The sequence below is a fragment of the Lynx canadensis genome, chromosome C2 (assembly GCF_007474595.2).
Source record: "Lynx canadensis isolate LIC74 chromosome C2, mLynCan4.pri.v2, whole genome shotgun sequence".
In the NCBI taxonomy this organism is placed as follows: Eukaryota; Metazoa; Chordata; class Mammalia; order Carnivora; family Felidae; genus Lynx; species Lynx canadensis.
In genome coordinates this window covers 68,341,735-68,356,594 of record NC_044311.2, presented here as the reverse complement: position 1 = coordinate 68,356,594, position 14,860 = coordinate 68,341,735, and the positions used below count along the sequence as shown (strand labels likewise).

Here is a 14,860-nt window from a genome sequence, read left to right as displayed (position 1 = left end):
AACTAGGTTAGAATTATAGCTTGATATATAAAAAATGTCTGTCATAGAATTACCAACCCAATACAGTGATCTTTGTTGTCTTTCACCTTCATTTGATGGGGACTATTTCATATGCTAATTTCTTTAGAGGAGAGCATGGTTCTTACACTCAGCAATTATTTACTAAATAAAGGAGATTAAATAACGTACTTTTGGAAAAAAATCCAGTAACAAAAGAAAATTCTGTAGAGATAAGTTGTTTTCATGAGAGCTATAAAGTATAGCCACATTTATAAACTTTCTGTTCACTGAAATTAAGAACATGAATAAACTCATTTGTAGGAGTTCACAGGTTTTGGCATTTGGATGTTTTCAAAGTACATTATATACTCATTAATTATCTTATTTGATATCACAAGAAAACTTGAGGTTGTGAGAGGAGAAAGTTTTGCTCAGTGAGGACATTTAGCACCCTAAATCACAATTATAAAAATAATGCCATTTTATAAAGATACTATTTATCCTAAAATATGATGGTTTACTGAAGTTAATGTATGGTGAACTTACAGGAAATATCTTTGTACAGGGAAAAAAAGTAAGATGAAAAAAGCACATTTAGATTACATTGGAATTGAAAGACTGAACAACAGAAAAAACAAGTTCAACATCCTTGAGAGTCTTCCATTTAAGAAAGAAAAATCTGTTCTGATCTAACATACACTACAGAATTGAAGACATTACTACTGAATCAAGGGAGACAAATTGTACCATTCTACCTTATTTAGCTTTAAATGAATTTATCTTTCTTAGTGGTGAGGATGTAGAGAACTGACAGCTTTAAGAACTTTCTTGTTCCAGAAAGAACCCTGATAGTGGAAACCTGCCATATACACCACACCCTATACATCACTTCAAGGGTATAAGGTTACAAATTGAAAAGAAGCTTTATTTTCAATGTTCACTCAATCATTTGTATACATAACTGATTCCTAATAGCCATTTTAATGCCAATTAGAACTTGTCTATTTAAATAAGAAAGTAGTAACACCAAATCGAAGTCAGCTGTGACCCCACATATTCCTGTTAGAATGTCAGCTCTGTGAAGGAAGAGATTATTGTCTAATAGTTTTGTTCACTACCATTTACTCAGACAAAAACTATGTCTGGCATAGCATGAATTATCTACTGATCACAGCATCATAATATCTGTAATATTTTTATCCTTATCTGCCTTGTCTCTCTCCTTTCTTTGACTGAAAAGAACCCCGCACGATGTTTTATCTCTTTGAATCTCCAGATGCTAGCACAATACCTGAGATATGGTAGTCATTTATTAAAAATTTTGTTGAGAGAATTTTGAATTATAAGATAATGTTTAGAGATATTTCCTGAATAACGCCTAAAAAGTCACTTAGGGAAATGTTTTGCATACAATGAGCATCAACTAATGTTGCTAAACATCAATAAGAGTTGCAAAGGAAAAGAAAAGAAGCTACTTTAGGGTAATGATAAGTTAAATTAAACTAAACTGAATTAAAATATTGCCTGCCAATTACCCATAAAAACTAAGAATATATGTATAAAACTTCATTTAAGGCACAGTGAATGTCAGAGAAGAGAGGACTAATTGAAGCTCTTCACAGTTCAGGTTTAATAAGTAGTAAGTCCATGTGACCAAAGAAAATGAACTGGGAGTTAGGGATTTCTCTTAGAGAAAGTTAATACAATTATCTTGAAGCTTTATGCGCATGGAGTCTCAAGACCAAGGTCTTGGTATCAAAAACCAGGTAAGAGCCTCATCTACTTAATTACTATCAATGTAAGTTTGAATAGATTACTTAATATTACTGTCTTTTAGCTTCCTTGGGGGAAAATGCAGAAATGGTCATTTCACTCTCCAAGCATATAAATAACTATATAAATGGAAGTTACTATTATCAGAGTACACAATCTTAAGTATAAATTACTACCAATGCATTTTTTAAAGACATGCCCCAAAATACCATAACTAATGATTTTATTCTCAGAGATGCTACTTTTCACTTTCTCAAATTTTCTCCACACTGTATAACACTCCTCCTTGCATACACATCTATAAAGATTTGCAATGTTATTTTGTGGTGCCTATTAATCTGGAGCCATTTTTTTTCTTTCCATGGGCTGGATCTCAAACTTCTGAATAACAAGGAAAGAGATAATGTAAAGGATAAAGGAATCCAGGCGCCTGGGTGGCTCAGTCCGTTAAGCATCAGACTTTGACTCAGGTCATGATCTCACTGTTTGTGAGTTGGAGCCCTGCGTCGGGCTCCTTGCTGTCAGCACAGAGCCCACTTTGGTCTTCTGTTACCCACTCTCTGTCTCTCCCCCACTCCTGCTCCTGCTCTCTCTCTCTCTCTCTCAAAAATACATAAAAACATTAAAAAAAAGGGTAAAGGAACTAAACAGCCAACCTTCAAAATGATCCTTTTACATATTTGCTTCTGTTGAAAAGCCAACCATTAAGTTTTTTATAGCATAGTAGAACATATCAATTTGTGATGAATATTGAAAATCAACCTTAATATAATACAAAATAATGGAGACTGCTTAGTGAAATTATCTTGATATTATTCAAGAAACAATTGAAATGTACTTCTAAATTTCAAACAGAAACAATGCATTTTTCCTCTGTCTCAAAGTAAAATACAAATGTATTTTCAGTAAATAACTTACTGAGTCCTATTTTGTGTTCTGTCCTATAAGTACTGGGAGAAAGGGAAAGACATAAGGTTAAATCACTAACCTTAATAGATTCCTAATCTAGTTAGAAATAATCCACAAATGAAGAATAAATAAGGATCAAATAAAATAAATCCTCATGAGGATAACTGAAGAGCTTATTGTATACAAAAATATTCTAAGTAAATCCAGGATAGAAGTGAAACTTGAGAGACAGAAATTGCCCAGTAATCAAGGTCATCTAAAATGGAACTCTTAGAAGTTCTGGGACTCTCCCTATATTAAAGCTGTTGAGGGTGTTCCATCCGTAAACAAAAATATTAATTGCTACTAATTAATCCCTTCCTATTCCCCCAGTCCTCAGCCTTCTGAAAGATGAATCTATCTCTAACTTCAACCCTTTCATTTTTCCATCTTGCTATACAAAGAACAGAGCTGGATATTATAAGCAGTAGTGATATTAATTGGAGAGGAGAGAAGAAGGTGGGAGGGAGAGAGGGAAGGAAGGAGGAAGTACAAGTCAGTGGATACTGAGACATTATTGAGATCTACGGAGGCCAGTTCAGGACAGGCTCTAGAACACACTGAAGGAAACATATTCCTACTCCTGCCTTTTAGCCAATCATCACATTGCAGCATTCTCCCCTTCAAGCCATCTGGGAAGCAGTGTGGTATAGTGAAAAGGGCAGGGGCTTTGGAATCTGACAGAGCCATATTCAAGCCCTAAACCAACCACTTCAAGGTACACACCTAAGTAAGACACAACCCCTCCACCCCTTGCCCTCCACACAGTTTCTTAATCTCTAAATTGCTCCTAACAATATCCAGTTCAGCTCATGTGGCTAGAGTAAGGTTAAATGTCACAATGGACATAAGACACTTAGCACATTACCTGGGGCTTTGTGGCGTGACCTCTAAAGTGCCACGGTGTCCTCAGAAATCTTGTTCCTCCTGAGGACCGTTGGTACAGGATGCTAAAACACCTTCTAACAGATCAGAAGCTTACAGGCACTTCATACACGTCTTTTCCATAAGGTCTCTTAGACTTCTGGATTGCCCCACTGAATCTGTATGTTCTATCCTGCCAGAACCTGGAAAATGCACTAACTACTTCTTCTCCCACTTCATATCTTGATGAGTTTCATCTTGGCATAAACTCAGATGTGTTAAGTCTGTTCTACAACCTCCTGCACAAATATATAGCTGTCTTATTTTAAAGAATGATTTTACTACTTACTATTGTGGCCTCTATTCAGAGTTTTATACTCCAAAAAAGTTTTAAATTTTTATTTCCATTTTTCTATCTTTTGGTTGTATTTTGTGACTCTATTTTTAAAGACTCACACAGTTTCATCTTAAATTAAGAGTGAAATGTACTGGTCATACTCTAAAACTACATTTTTATATCAAACAAACATAGCTTTTTACTATGTATTTCACAGAACCTATTCTTCTATGGATGAGCTTATGACAGTTTTAAAGGTGCTAATAATTGCACAATCATGGCTTAGACTTCACTGATTTATAGTGACAAGGAAAAGTGTGATTTATGTTCCACATAACACAGTGGCTAAAAGAAGAAGATTATTTTGGGGGAAAAATGTATGTTACTTAATGTCATCTTAAAAATATCTTGTGGCATCACTAAAGAGAACAAAAGAAATTACCAATACGATTTCAGCCAGAGGAAACAACAGTCCTTTATTATCCTACATTTTCTATTCTTCATGCTGGTTTCTTTAGTATGAATCACAGTGAATCATCTCAGCTGGTTATTTAAAGAAGTTAAACAAAAACAAAAACAAAACAAAACAAAAAAACAAACAGAGAATGAAGTGTAGGAGCTAGTGCACTGTTGATAAATAGTCTAACACTGATTTTACAATGCACTGATAAATGGATATTATTTAAAAATGCAATATGCCAGGAGGCAGTGGCTAGTTATGTCTAAACTAAATACAATAGAAATCCTTTTTTTTTTGCAAAAGTGCCGAAGTGGCATGCTTATAAGAATCAGATTGACCACTTTGAAAACACTGGCAACACATTCTGAAGATTTTCTTATATTCTAAATATTACCCAGTGATCCAGATAGCCAAAAACAGATGCAAATCTATCAAGACTTTGAACATATTGCGTGGAATGAGTTGTCCCAACAGCATATGTCGGCCTGGTGCCAAGATTGAACCGGGAGCTACTTTCATGGCCATAGATGCTGCCACTGTGTTGTGTTTGCAACTACATGATCTGGTTATTGGTTGCTTTGGAAGAGTGAACAAAGGCTTCCTAGAAGGAATTAAATTCATGTGTGGTTTATTTTTTATCAGTCTCCTCCTGAGGCAGAAAGTTGGAGTTGTACATTTAATAACACATGTGTGTTTAATTATGTTTTGGCTAAACTGAGAAAATGAAAAAAAAAACTTTAATGAAATTGATCAGTATGAGGGGAAGGGTACTTTATGTTCTATTATAAGCCAACATTAAAAGTGTCTTTAGGAGCACCTGGGTGGCTCAGTCAGCTGAGCACTCAACTGTTTATTTTGGCTCAGGTCATGATCTCACAGTTTGTGAGTTTGAGCCCTGCATCAGGTTCTGTCTGCACTTACAGTGCAGAGCCTACTTGGGATTCTCTCCTTCCCTCTCTCTCTGCCCATCTCCCACTTGCATACATACACACTCTTCCTCTCTCTCTCAAAATAAGTAAATACTTTTAAAAAAATCTTTAAAAAAACTACTTTAAAATTGTTGCCAGAGAGGCAACACTCATAGAAAAATGGATTGTAGTACTATCCTGTCATGGGCACAGGGTTTTGTCCTAAAATTACACTTAAGGAAAAAAAATTCACAATACATTCAGCTATTACTAGGATGGGAAAGTAGGAAGATGATAGGAAGTCATTACCATATTTCAATCAATGTAATTACACATATAAAACAGGTATTGGGGAGCCTGGGTGGCTCAGTCGGTTTAGTGTCTGACTTCGGCTCAGGTCATGATCTCACGGTTTGTGGGCTTAAGCCCCTCATCAGGCTCTGTGCTGACAGCTCAGAGCCTGGACCCTGCTTTGGATTCTGTGTCTCCCTCTCTGTCTGCTCCTCCCCCATTTGCACTCTGTCTCTCTCACAAAAATAAATAAACATAATAAAAAATGTTTAATGTAGGTACTAAAAAGAAAACTTTAAACCAAATTTGAATGAAGTATTCAGGGTAATGAAGGACATGATGACAAAGGGAAGCTGGTTTAAGGAGACAAACACTGATAATACAGAGACAACCAGATTTTGTTGCAGACTCCGCTATTAAGAACTCCTGGTTTGAACAAGATTTGGAATGTCAATAAATGAAATACAATATTTAATATAGTTACATAGTCAGAGTCCATACAAAAATACACTGGGGATTGATATTAAACATAGTTTTAGGAAATTGTACCCAATGGATGGCCAATCCCTTACTGAATTTCTCTCAGTTTGAGCAAACAAGGTAAGCTATTTCTGAGAGAATGCTTTTGAGTTTAAGTCCTTGTCACACAAAACAGTTAGTTCCAGAAATGCAAGTTTGGGTCAAACCACTAGATATCTAACATGATTCAGAATTTCCATGGGAACTAAATCTTTTCTTGGAATTGTTTGGATTTTAGATGGATGGATTTGGAATTTTTTCAGGAGGGCACAGGGCCAGGTTGCTAGTATGCCCACACTTTACTATCTATAGGCCGGACAAAAGCTGGAATTGATGCTAACAAAAACCAAAATTGGAGACTGATAGGCTGAGGCCAAATATCACACAAGTTATTTATTTCTTTAAGTTTTATTTATTTATTTTGAGAGAGAAAGTGAGTATGAGCAGGGGAGGGGCCAAGAGAAAGTATGAGAGAAGCCCAAGCAGGCTCTCCACTGTCAGCACAGAGCCTGACACAGGGCTTGAACCCACAAACCATGAGATCATGACCTGAGCTGAAATCAAGAGTCGGACGCTTAACCAACTGGGCCACACAGGTGACCCATGCAATTTATAAAGCGTATACTTATTTTTTTTTCCTTTTGGGACATTCATCATAAATTACTCAGAAAGAAGAAACAACATCAGATGGATCTCAATTACTTGTGACTGTAGAAAAGAACCAAAATGACAACTGAATATATGAAACTACAGATCTAGCAGAACAGCCTGTGCTTGCCTCGGTCACATCATCACCTTGAAATACTATCCCTCCTTCCACAATGAAGTGATTGGTGCTAATGAATTATCAGAGCTAATAAAAAAATTAAAAAGTCAGCTAAGTTACCATTGTCAGTTTCTCAAGGAACAGGAGGAAATTCTGCCAACAACCATTTTACCTTTAGTGAGACAATCAGGAAGTGGCAACAAGCCACACAGATCGAAATTGTTTCCTGCTGAGTCTGGCTTTCACTAAATAAATGTGTACATAGCCAGATCAAATGGAAATGACTTTTACTTTGTTTTGCCATTTGTAGTTTTTGCGATAATGGTAAATAATTAACATCCAGAATTCCAACAAAGAAAAATAGCAGATATTAACAGAAATCATCAGAATTACATAGTCATTGTTATTTTGAGGTGGTGTTTAAAACATTAAAAAGTAGAGAGAGAGAGAAAGAGTAAATTTAGTAAGGTTATTAAGTGCATACTCCTTAGTCTGCTTCTAGGTTCAAGGGTATGGTTGTACTCATTTATTCTTGACACCTGCCTTTGCCCCCTGCAAACTAGTACCAGTGTCTTATGTGTGCAATTTTTTTGGACATACTTTTATTTACCACAAGTACAGCTGAAGCATATCAGTAATCTTATCAGTCACTATTTACACTACATCTCTATGTAACCACATATAAATATTCATTCTCTAACTATTATGTGTTTGGCATTGACCAAATATTAAGAGCCAAGGTCACTCAGTCAAAATGAGCTTTCAAGACCATCCAATAAATCAACTCAAACAAATTATTCACTGGTAAATTATCCTTCTTTCTGGTGGTTGTGAGAACAGTAGAGAATGGTCTGCTGCTACTGTAAACTAGAGTAATAAATAAACAAGATGGCTGGTTGTCAAGGGGTAAAATTACACCGTTGAAAATGCAATTGGGTTTCAGAGACCTTCATACGTAAACTTTTTGCAGTAGGGAGAAACAAAATTTTATAGTTTAGCCTTGAAGGTCACTTTTTTGTAATAACTGTGATTGAGAACTTAAGACTAATCACTGCTAGTTGTCATAACAAAATAAAAATATATATAAACAATTAAAGTTTTACTAAGCAGTAAAATTAGATTAACGTGTAGCACATTACTCTATTTTACAAATAAGGTTATAACTAAAGTAGTTAAAATAGAACAGTTACATCAAATTGCCCACAATTTAGCAAATATTCGAATGATCTTTTACTTTAATACAGAACAAATAATTTTGAATCATGATGACTAAAAGATAAAAATGTATAGCTTAAAGGTGACAAATTGCATCACTTTGATCAAATATTTATACTCAGGTCATAACAAAAGAATTTTATTCCTATATATCTATGTTCTTGACACATTTTGTTTTGTTTTGTTTTGTGTTTTTACTATGGGTATATCTTAAGTCTGGCCCACATTTTTCTATGTGAAAGTAGCAAGGAAACCCAAGGAGTTTCACATCAAAAGAAACAAAACTCAAAAAAAACCAATAACCAAAGAAAAAGTTCTTTACCTATAGCAGAAGCAGACCAATATACCAGCAAGAAGCCAAAATACTCCTGGCTCATCTGACTGAGCAACTTGATTTTGGGAGCTGTTCATCTAGACTTGGTAGCATCAGGCTGCAGTGGAAATCTTTGTGGAACGACTGTAGCTTCCCCCCAACCCCGTTGTACTGACATGCTTCAGATATAACTATTAAAGAAAGGATTATTAACCTGGCCTATTTTCAGAATATTTTCTGTACCCTCTTCCTTTAACCTAAAACCTGGCTCTTCCATAATGATACTGCTTCGGCCCCAGCCCTCCTAGGTGTGGTTCCTTCTCTCTTACGCTTTGTACCACTAGCCCTAGAAAAACCCTAGGAGGTATCACTGCTCATTCTTTGAAGATTTTGGCTCCTGGTTTAGTCACTTCCTCTTACAAGAATACTTCGATCTGAATTCTTGGCAATTTCAATACCCACATACTCTAGACTCTCCTTTCCTTAGCCTCTTTTCTTCTGGTGATTGCTTATCCCACTTCCATGGTCATGTCCTCTCCTGAACGCTGTCCTTACCAATATCTGAACTCTTTGTATGATCACATTTTTAATAATCCCATTTGCTGGCCAGCAGCAAATGAGTCTTTTTAGCTCACTCAATTCTTTGATCTCACCATGAAGTAGTATTTATTGATCCTCCTTCCATTTTGTTCCCCCTCCTTTCTTTCATTTCCTCATTTTTATTCCATACCCAGTTTAGATACTTTGATCCACCCTCAAGAGTGCTCCTGTGCACATACTCTCAGTTTTAACTTATCTAGGTCATTGTCCCTCTCTCATTAGAGCTCTAGCCTGATTAAATCCAACTATGTCAGTTCTAGATCTGAATCACCAACTGAAGGCTGAATAATTGTACTGACTTATCTCATTAAAAATATATTATTTCTTGGGACACCTGGATGGCTCAGTTAGTTAAGCATCTGATTCTTGATTTTGCCTCAGGTCATGATCTCATGGTTCGTGAGATCGAGCCCTGTCTCGGGCTTTGTGCTGGCATTGAGAAACCTCTCACTCTCTCTCTCCCTCTCTCTCTGCCCTTGCTTTTCTTATGCGTGTGCATGCATGCGCTCTCTCTCAAAAATAGACGAATATATATATATATATATATATATATATATATATATATGTATATATATTTCTTCTGAGCTCCAATGCTGCCCAAAATATAGGCATACCTCATTTTATTGTACTTTGTTTTACTGATTTTCACAGATACTACATTTCTTAAAATTGAAGGTTTGTGGCAACTCTGCATCAAGCAAATCTAAGATAGAAACTTGACAAAAGTGGAAAAGATGGAAACTATATAGAGACCAGCCTAAATATACCAAAAACAGAGCAATCCGAGGCTACTTCATATGGGAACAAATAACCCTAAACAGCTCAAGTGCTTTTAGGGTTTTACAGCCAATATAATAAAAGTCATAAGAATCACTGAGGGAGGAAAAATTGTGTCATAGTATTCTTCAGGTTAAGAAGCAATCCCAGTAGTCAAAATTAAAAAAAAAAAAAAAAGGAATTAAATTTTCAGAAACTTGAAATATTTGGCTATTAAGAATAAATCATTTTCTAAGAAAGAAAAAGAATAATCCATTTTGTAAGGATTACTGCTTAGGTCCTTAGATAAAATAGTGAATTTTGTATTGAGAAGTTTATGTCTAAAAATCACACATAAATATCTGTCAATAAGATGTGTGACTCAAAAAGGAGGAGGATGCATTCTTTAATTACAATACTGCCCTTTGTATTTGGTTAATAAAGAAAAATTATAAGCCTTGTTGAAAGATTTGTATGTAGATAAAGGGGAAATGAAGGTAATTATTAGAATTCTGCAGAAAGAGATCTATTCAAACATGAAGGGATTGAAATAGAAACTATGGAGATAATTCTCTTCTTGTCACCCTTAATCTAGGATGAGCCAACACTTTAGTGAAATGAAATGGGGCCCATACTTCAGAAATTAATCCCAAAGATTGATTTGGGTTGGCTTGATTTGGATTGATTTTGATTTGAATTTTATTTGAATTGATTGAATTTTAGATACAAACTTACTTACCTACTTATTTATTTATTTGGGAAAATACCTAAACTATATTTTTGCCATGCGGAAAATGATAACAGAAGTTTGAAATTACAAATCTCATATTTCCTCTAAGCCCTTCTCATGATAATCCTCTCTAAGAAGGGAGTCACTGCATTGCCATAGCTAATAATATAGCATATATTTTTATCCATTGCTTGTTAAAAATTAGTTGAACCATCTTTCACTTGCTAAAATTACTGTAATTCAAAGAAAAATTACCTTTAAGACTGTTTTGAACTTCTATAGCTATATCAAGAGCATTAAAGGGCAGAACTGGTTCATTGGCAATTTGCAAAATCACTTCTCCCGAGAGCTGAAAGAAAAAAACAGATGGTAGCATTCAGTTTGAAGGGTTTTTGATTTGTTTGTTTTTCATTACTTCATGCATTCTTATATAACCACGGTAGTAAAACACATAGGGGAAAATATACTTTTATAAGATATCTTTTCCTTTTAAACTCTTTTTTCTTTTCTTTTCTATAAAAAAAGAAAAAAATCCTCATGGTATTTTTCATGTCTCAAAATAGTATGAAGGAATATAAGATTTTCCTCCTTTTTAAGCTAAAATATTAAGAAATATTGCCTTAATTGAAGAACTTGTAATATTTAAACTTAAAAAAAATTCCTTATAAAGCAGTTCAGAAAGTCACACAATAAAACAAACAATAAAGAGAAATAAAACTGAAAATCAATATTTGGTTATGAGACTAAGTAAAACTCCAAATAAAATTAATGATCCATTTATTTCATTTAAAATATAATTTAGCCTGAACAAACTGATGGTTACCAGAGGGGAGATCATTGGGGGTGGGGGGGAATGGGTGAAATAGATGATGGGGATTAAAGAATGCACTTGTTCTGATGAGCACCAGATGTTGTATGTAAGTATCGACTCACTAAATTGTACACCTGAAACTAATATTACAGTGTTGGTTAACTAACTGAAATTTAAATACAAACTTAAGAAAAGAATGAAATGCAGTGCTGTTTTCATTTGGAACTAGAAAAATATATAATTTAGTCTAAAAAATTCCATTGAAATCTTAGTTACTGTTTTCCTTAATGCTTTATTTGATTTCTAATTACTTTTTCCAAAATGTATCAAAACCAGTATCATGTATATATCTCTGAGGTCAATGTTTAAGTTGAATTAAAATAATTGTAATGGCGTCCCCAAAACTCATACCTGGAATTTTCATACATGCACATCGCCCTTCTCCCCGCACCCGCATCATATTCCAAAACTATGTTTGGACACCAACACATGTACTACAGCTGAACTAGCATCTGCTTCATAGACTGAACAAGTCAAATGCATTCATATACATCTCAAAGGAACTTAGGGCTGGCTGCAAATGCCATTGTTACTCTCCCTCTCTCTAAACTGATATTGAATATTTACCTAGGCTTAACAAATGTCCCTACATCTCTAATAACCCTGAATCTTTCACACAGGGAAATGTGGCTGTGTTGATGTTATTAACGTACTATGAAATGTTGTTAGTAAATGAAAATATTGTCTTGGGAAATTACACGGGGGAAAATAGCACACTAACTTGAGACATTATAGAACACGTAAAAGAGACAACTTACAAGGAAGATATGATGTTAGATATTCAAATCTACATATCCAACAAGGGTCAAATTCCATTTAATATTTTAAAGTTATAATTCCCAGTTGTTTGCACAATTCATATCATGATAAAAATACAATTCAATTTTATCTTCTTCTAAATACTTGGAGAAATACATCTCTTAGAAATAAAGAGGGAGAAGAAACACTGTTGATGTCCTCTTATTTCTTTGAGATATTTTTCTCCCAAATGTAGCAACCACTTATTCCCAGTGCCTAAGGTTTATTTGCAGAGTTTTATGCCAAGCATGGTGATCACAAAAATCCTGGGAAACTGCCTACTCTGATTACGCTGTTTTTCAGGGGACAAGCTTTATCTGCAGTAGGTGGATATGACTTCTGTCTCCATTCCATCTCACTACATCCAAATCATGTAAGAAATGCTGATATTTGGAAATAAATTATTTGTAAAAAGGAATTTTTAAAAAAGATTAAGAAGCATTATAGTTCCTTTTTTCAATTTGCACTGGATAATAGAAACTACAGAATAGACATGTTTTGTTTACAGTTTTGGAATCTGGAAACCACACATCATAAAAGATTAAAATGAAAGAAGGTGGAGGGAGGAGAAAGGCAACTTCACTTTTTGCTGCTGGAGAAAGTTGTTTTGTTCTATTTTAAGAGTCATTTGGCAACTCAAACAACTGGAATATAAGCCAGCCACTTAGCTATTTGTCTCAAAAAGAACCTGACAACAAATACTGGGACTTTCTAAGGCACCTGGTCCATGATAGAATGTTTGGACTAAGTTGGGTTTATTTGCAGCTTCATAAGCAAGAGGGAGATTTGTGTAGGTCTTGCCATGAAGAAGAGATGAGTCAGACTCACACTCTTCTCATCCACTCTTTTTCAAGCAAGCCAAGGCAACATTCCCTTATATTTATATAAGGCCCCATTTTTCCAAAGTGCTTTACACCTAAATATCTCATTCGATTATCTTGACAAACCTAGAGGCAAGTAGTGGGTAAATTAACCTTTTGTTAAAAAGGTAAGTGTATATAAGCCTTACTGTGTTCTAGTCCATGATGGTGATATAGGAGGATCCTGAATTTACCTCCTCCCATGGACACACTGAATCTATAGCTACATGCTAAAACAATTCCCTCTTGAAACAAAAACAAAAACAAAAACATCTAATTGAGTGATTCCTACATATCAGGTGAATGAGAAAAAAAAAAACCCACTTTGAAATGTATAAGAAAGGCTGAGACACACTCTGACCATAAACACTACCACATCACACTAACATACAATTGGGAAAAACCTCATAACTCCCAATTTCTCCCTGAGGAGAAAAGGGTTTGGATCCAACATGAAGTGCTCTAACTTTTAAGACCTCCACCTGAGGCACAGGCACCCAAAACACCTAGCCCTAAAAGCCAATGAGACTAGGGTCCACAAAACCTACAAACCTATAGCAAACAAAGAAACAGCTTTTAAGGTGCTTGAGAGGACTTGTGAGTCCCCAGGGCTCACTGAAGAGGTAGCAAGCCCAAAATGCCTATATCCCAGTCATCCACTGAAAGAGGTCTATTAACTTATCTTAAAAGCAACAGCCCAAGAGTCAGGCTTCTAATTTAACACACATCTAAGGGCCAACTGCAATTCTCTGGAGATTGAGGAGGCTGGCAGGTGCCATTTTTGCATTCCCTCGCTGCCCTGCTCCAGGTCACCAGTGTCTCCCTGAAAGGAGCTTGAGCACATGTCTGGTGCCCAGTTTTTGTGGCTGCCTCCCAGAAGAGGCACCCTTGATTGTCTGGCTCTGATGGCCAGTGGGGCTTGACTTTTCAAGTCTGAATTCCCATAGGACTGTAGCAAACAAAGCAACACTTCTTAATCAGCTATCTCCTTAGGGCTCAGTGCAAAAAAGTGCAGAGAGAAATCCCAATCTCCCAGTCTTTGCTTGAAAGAGGACTATCTGCATACTTTAAAACTGCTGCCTGAGGGGTAGGCCTCTAATACAACAGGCATCTAGGGACAGACAGATCTTCCCCAAAGAACAGGGAAGCCAATAGACTTGATCTTAGCATTCTTCCTGTAGCCTGACAACAGCAATATCCTCCTGGAAGGAGTTTATATACATATATGGCACCCCAGCTTTTGCAGCTGCCACCCAGGGGAAATACTCCTTGATGGCCTGGCTATGGAGGCAAGTGGAGCTTGCATTCACAAGTTTCACAGGACTGTAGCCAACAAAGAAGGACTTCTTAACTGGCTATCCCTTTAGGGTTCAACACTAGGAAGACTATGGAAATGCCTGTCTCCTAGTCTTTCCTTGAAAGAGGTTTATTTGCATACTTTAAAAGGTTGCTGCCTGATGGTCTTGCTTCCAATTAGCCTGCATCTAGTTGCTGACTGAGATTCTCCCTTTTGGGACACTCACAGGTCTTGGCACATGCTCACTCAACTACTGTAAGCCAAATCACAAAGGTTTAAGCAACAAGCAAGAGCTAGGGCGAGGCTGAACAATGCAGTTTGCCTCCTATGTGAGACCATTCCATCAAAAATAAGAATGGCAGTTGTTTTATCTAGTGCACAGGAAGAAACACAGGGAGTGAAGAAAAGTGAAGAAACAGGGAAATATTCTCCAAATAAAAGAAAAGATAAAACTCCAGGAATAGACTTTAATGAAATGGAGATACGTGATCTACCTGATAAAAAGCTCAAAATAATGGTCATAAATTTGCTCACCAAGATAAGGAGAACAATGC

General features: G+C 35.9%; 1 protein-coding gene across 1 annotated transcript in view; it reads right to left on the bottom strand.

Moving 5' to 3' along the window:
* Window positions 1-14,860, bottom strand: part of NAALADL2 (N-acetylated alpha-linked acidic dipeptidase like 2) — a 923,861-nt gene that overhangs the window by 50,475 nt on the left and 858,526 nt on the right. The window contains 1 exon segment of the mRNA XM_030330052.1: window positions 10,736-10,829. Within this exon segment, the coding sequence (XP_030185912.1) occupies window positions 10,736-10,829 (94 nt within the window).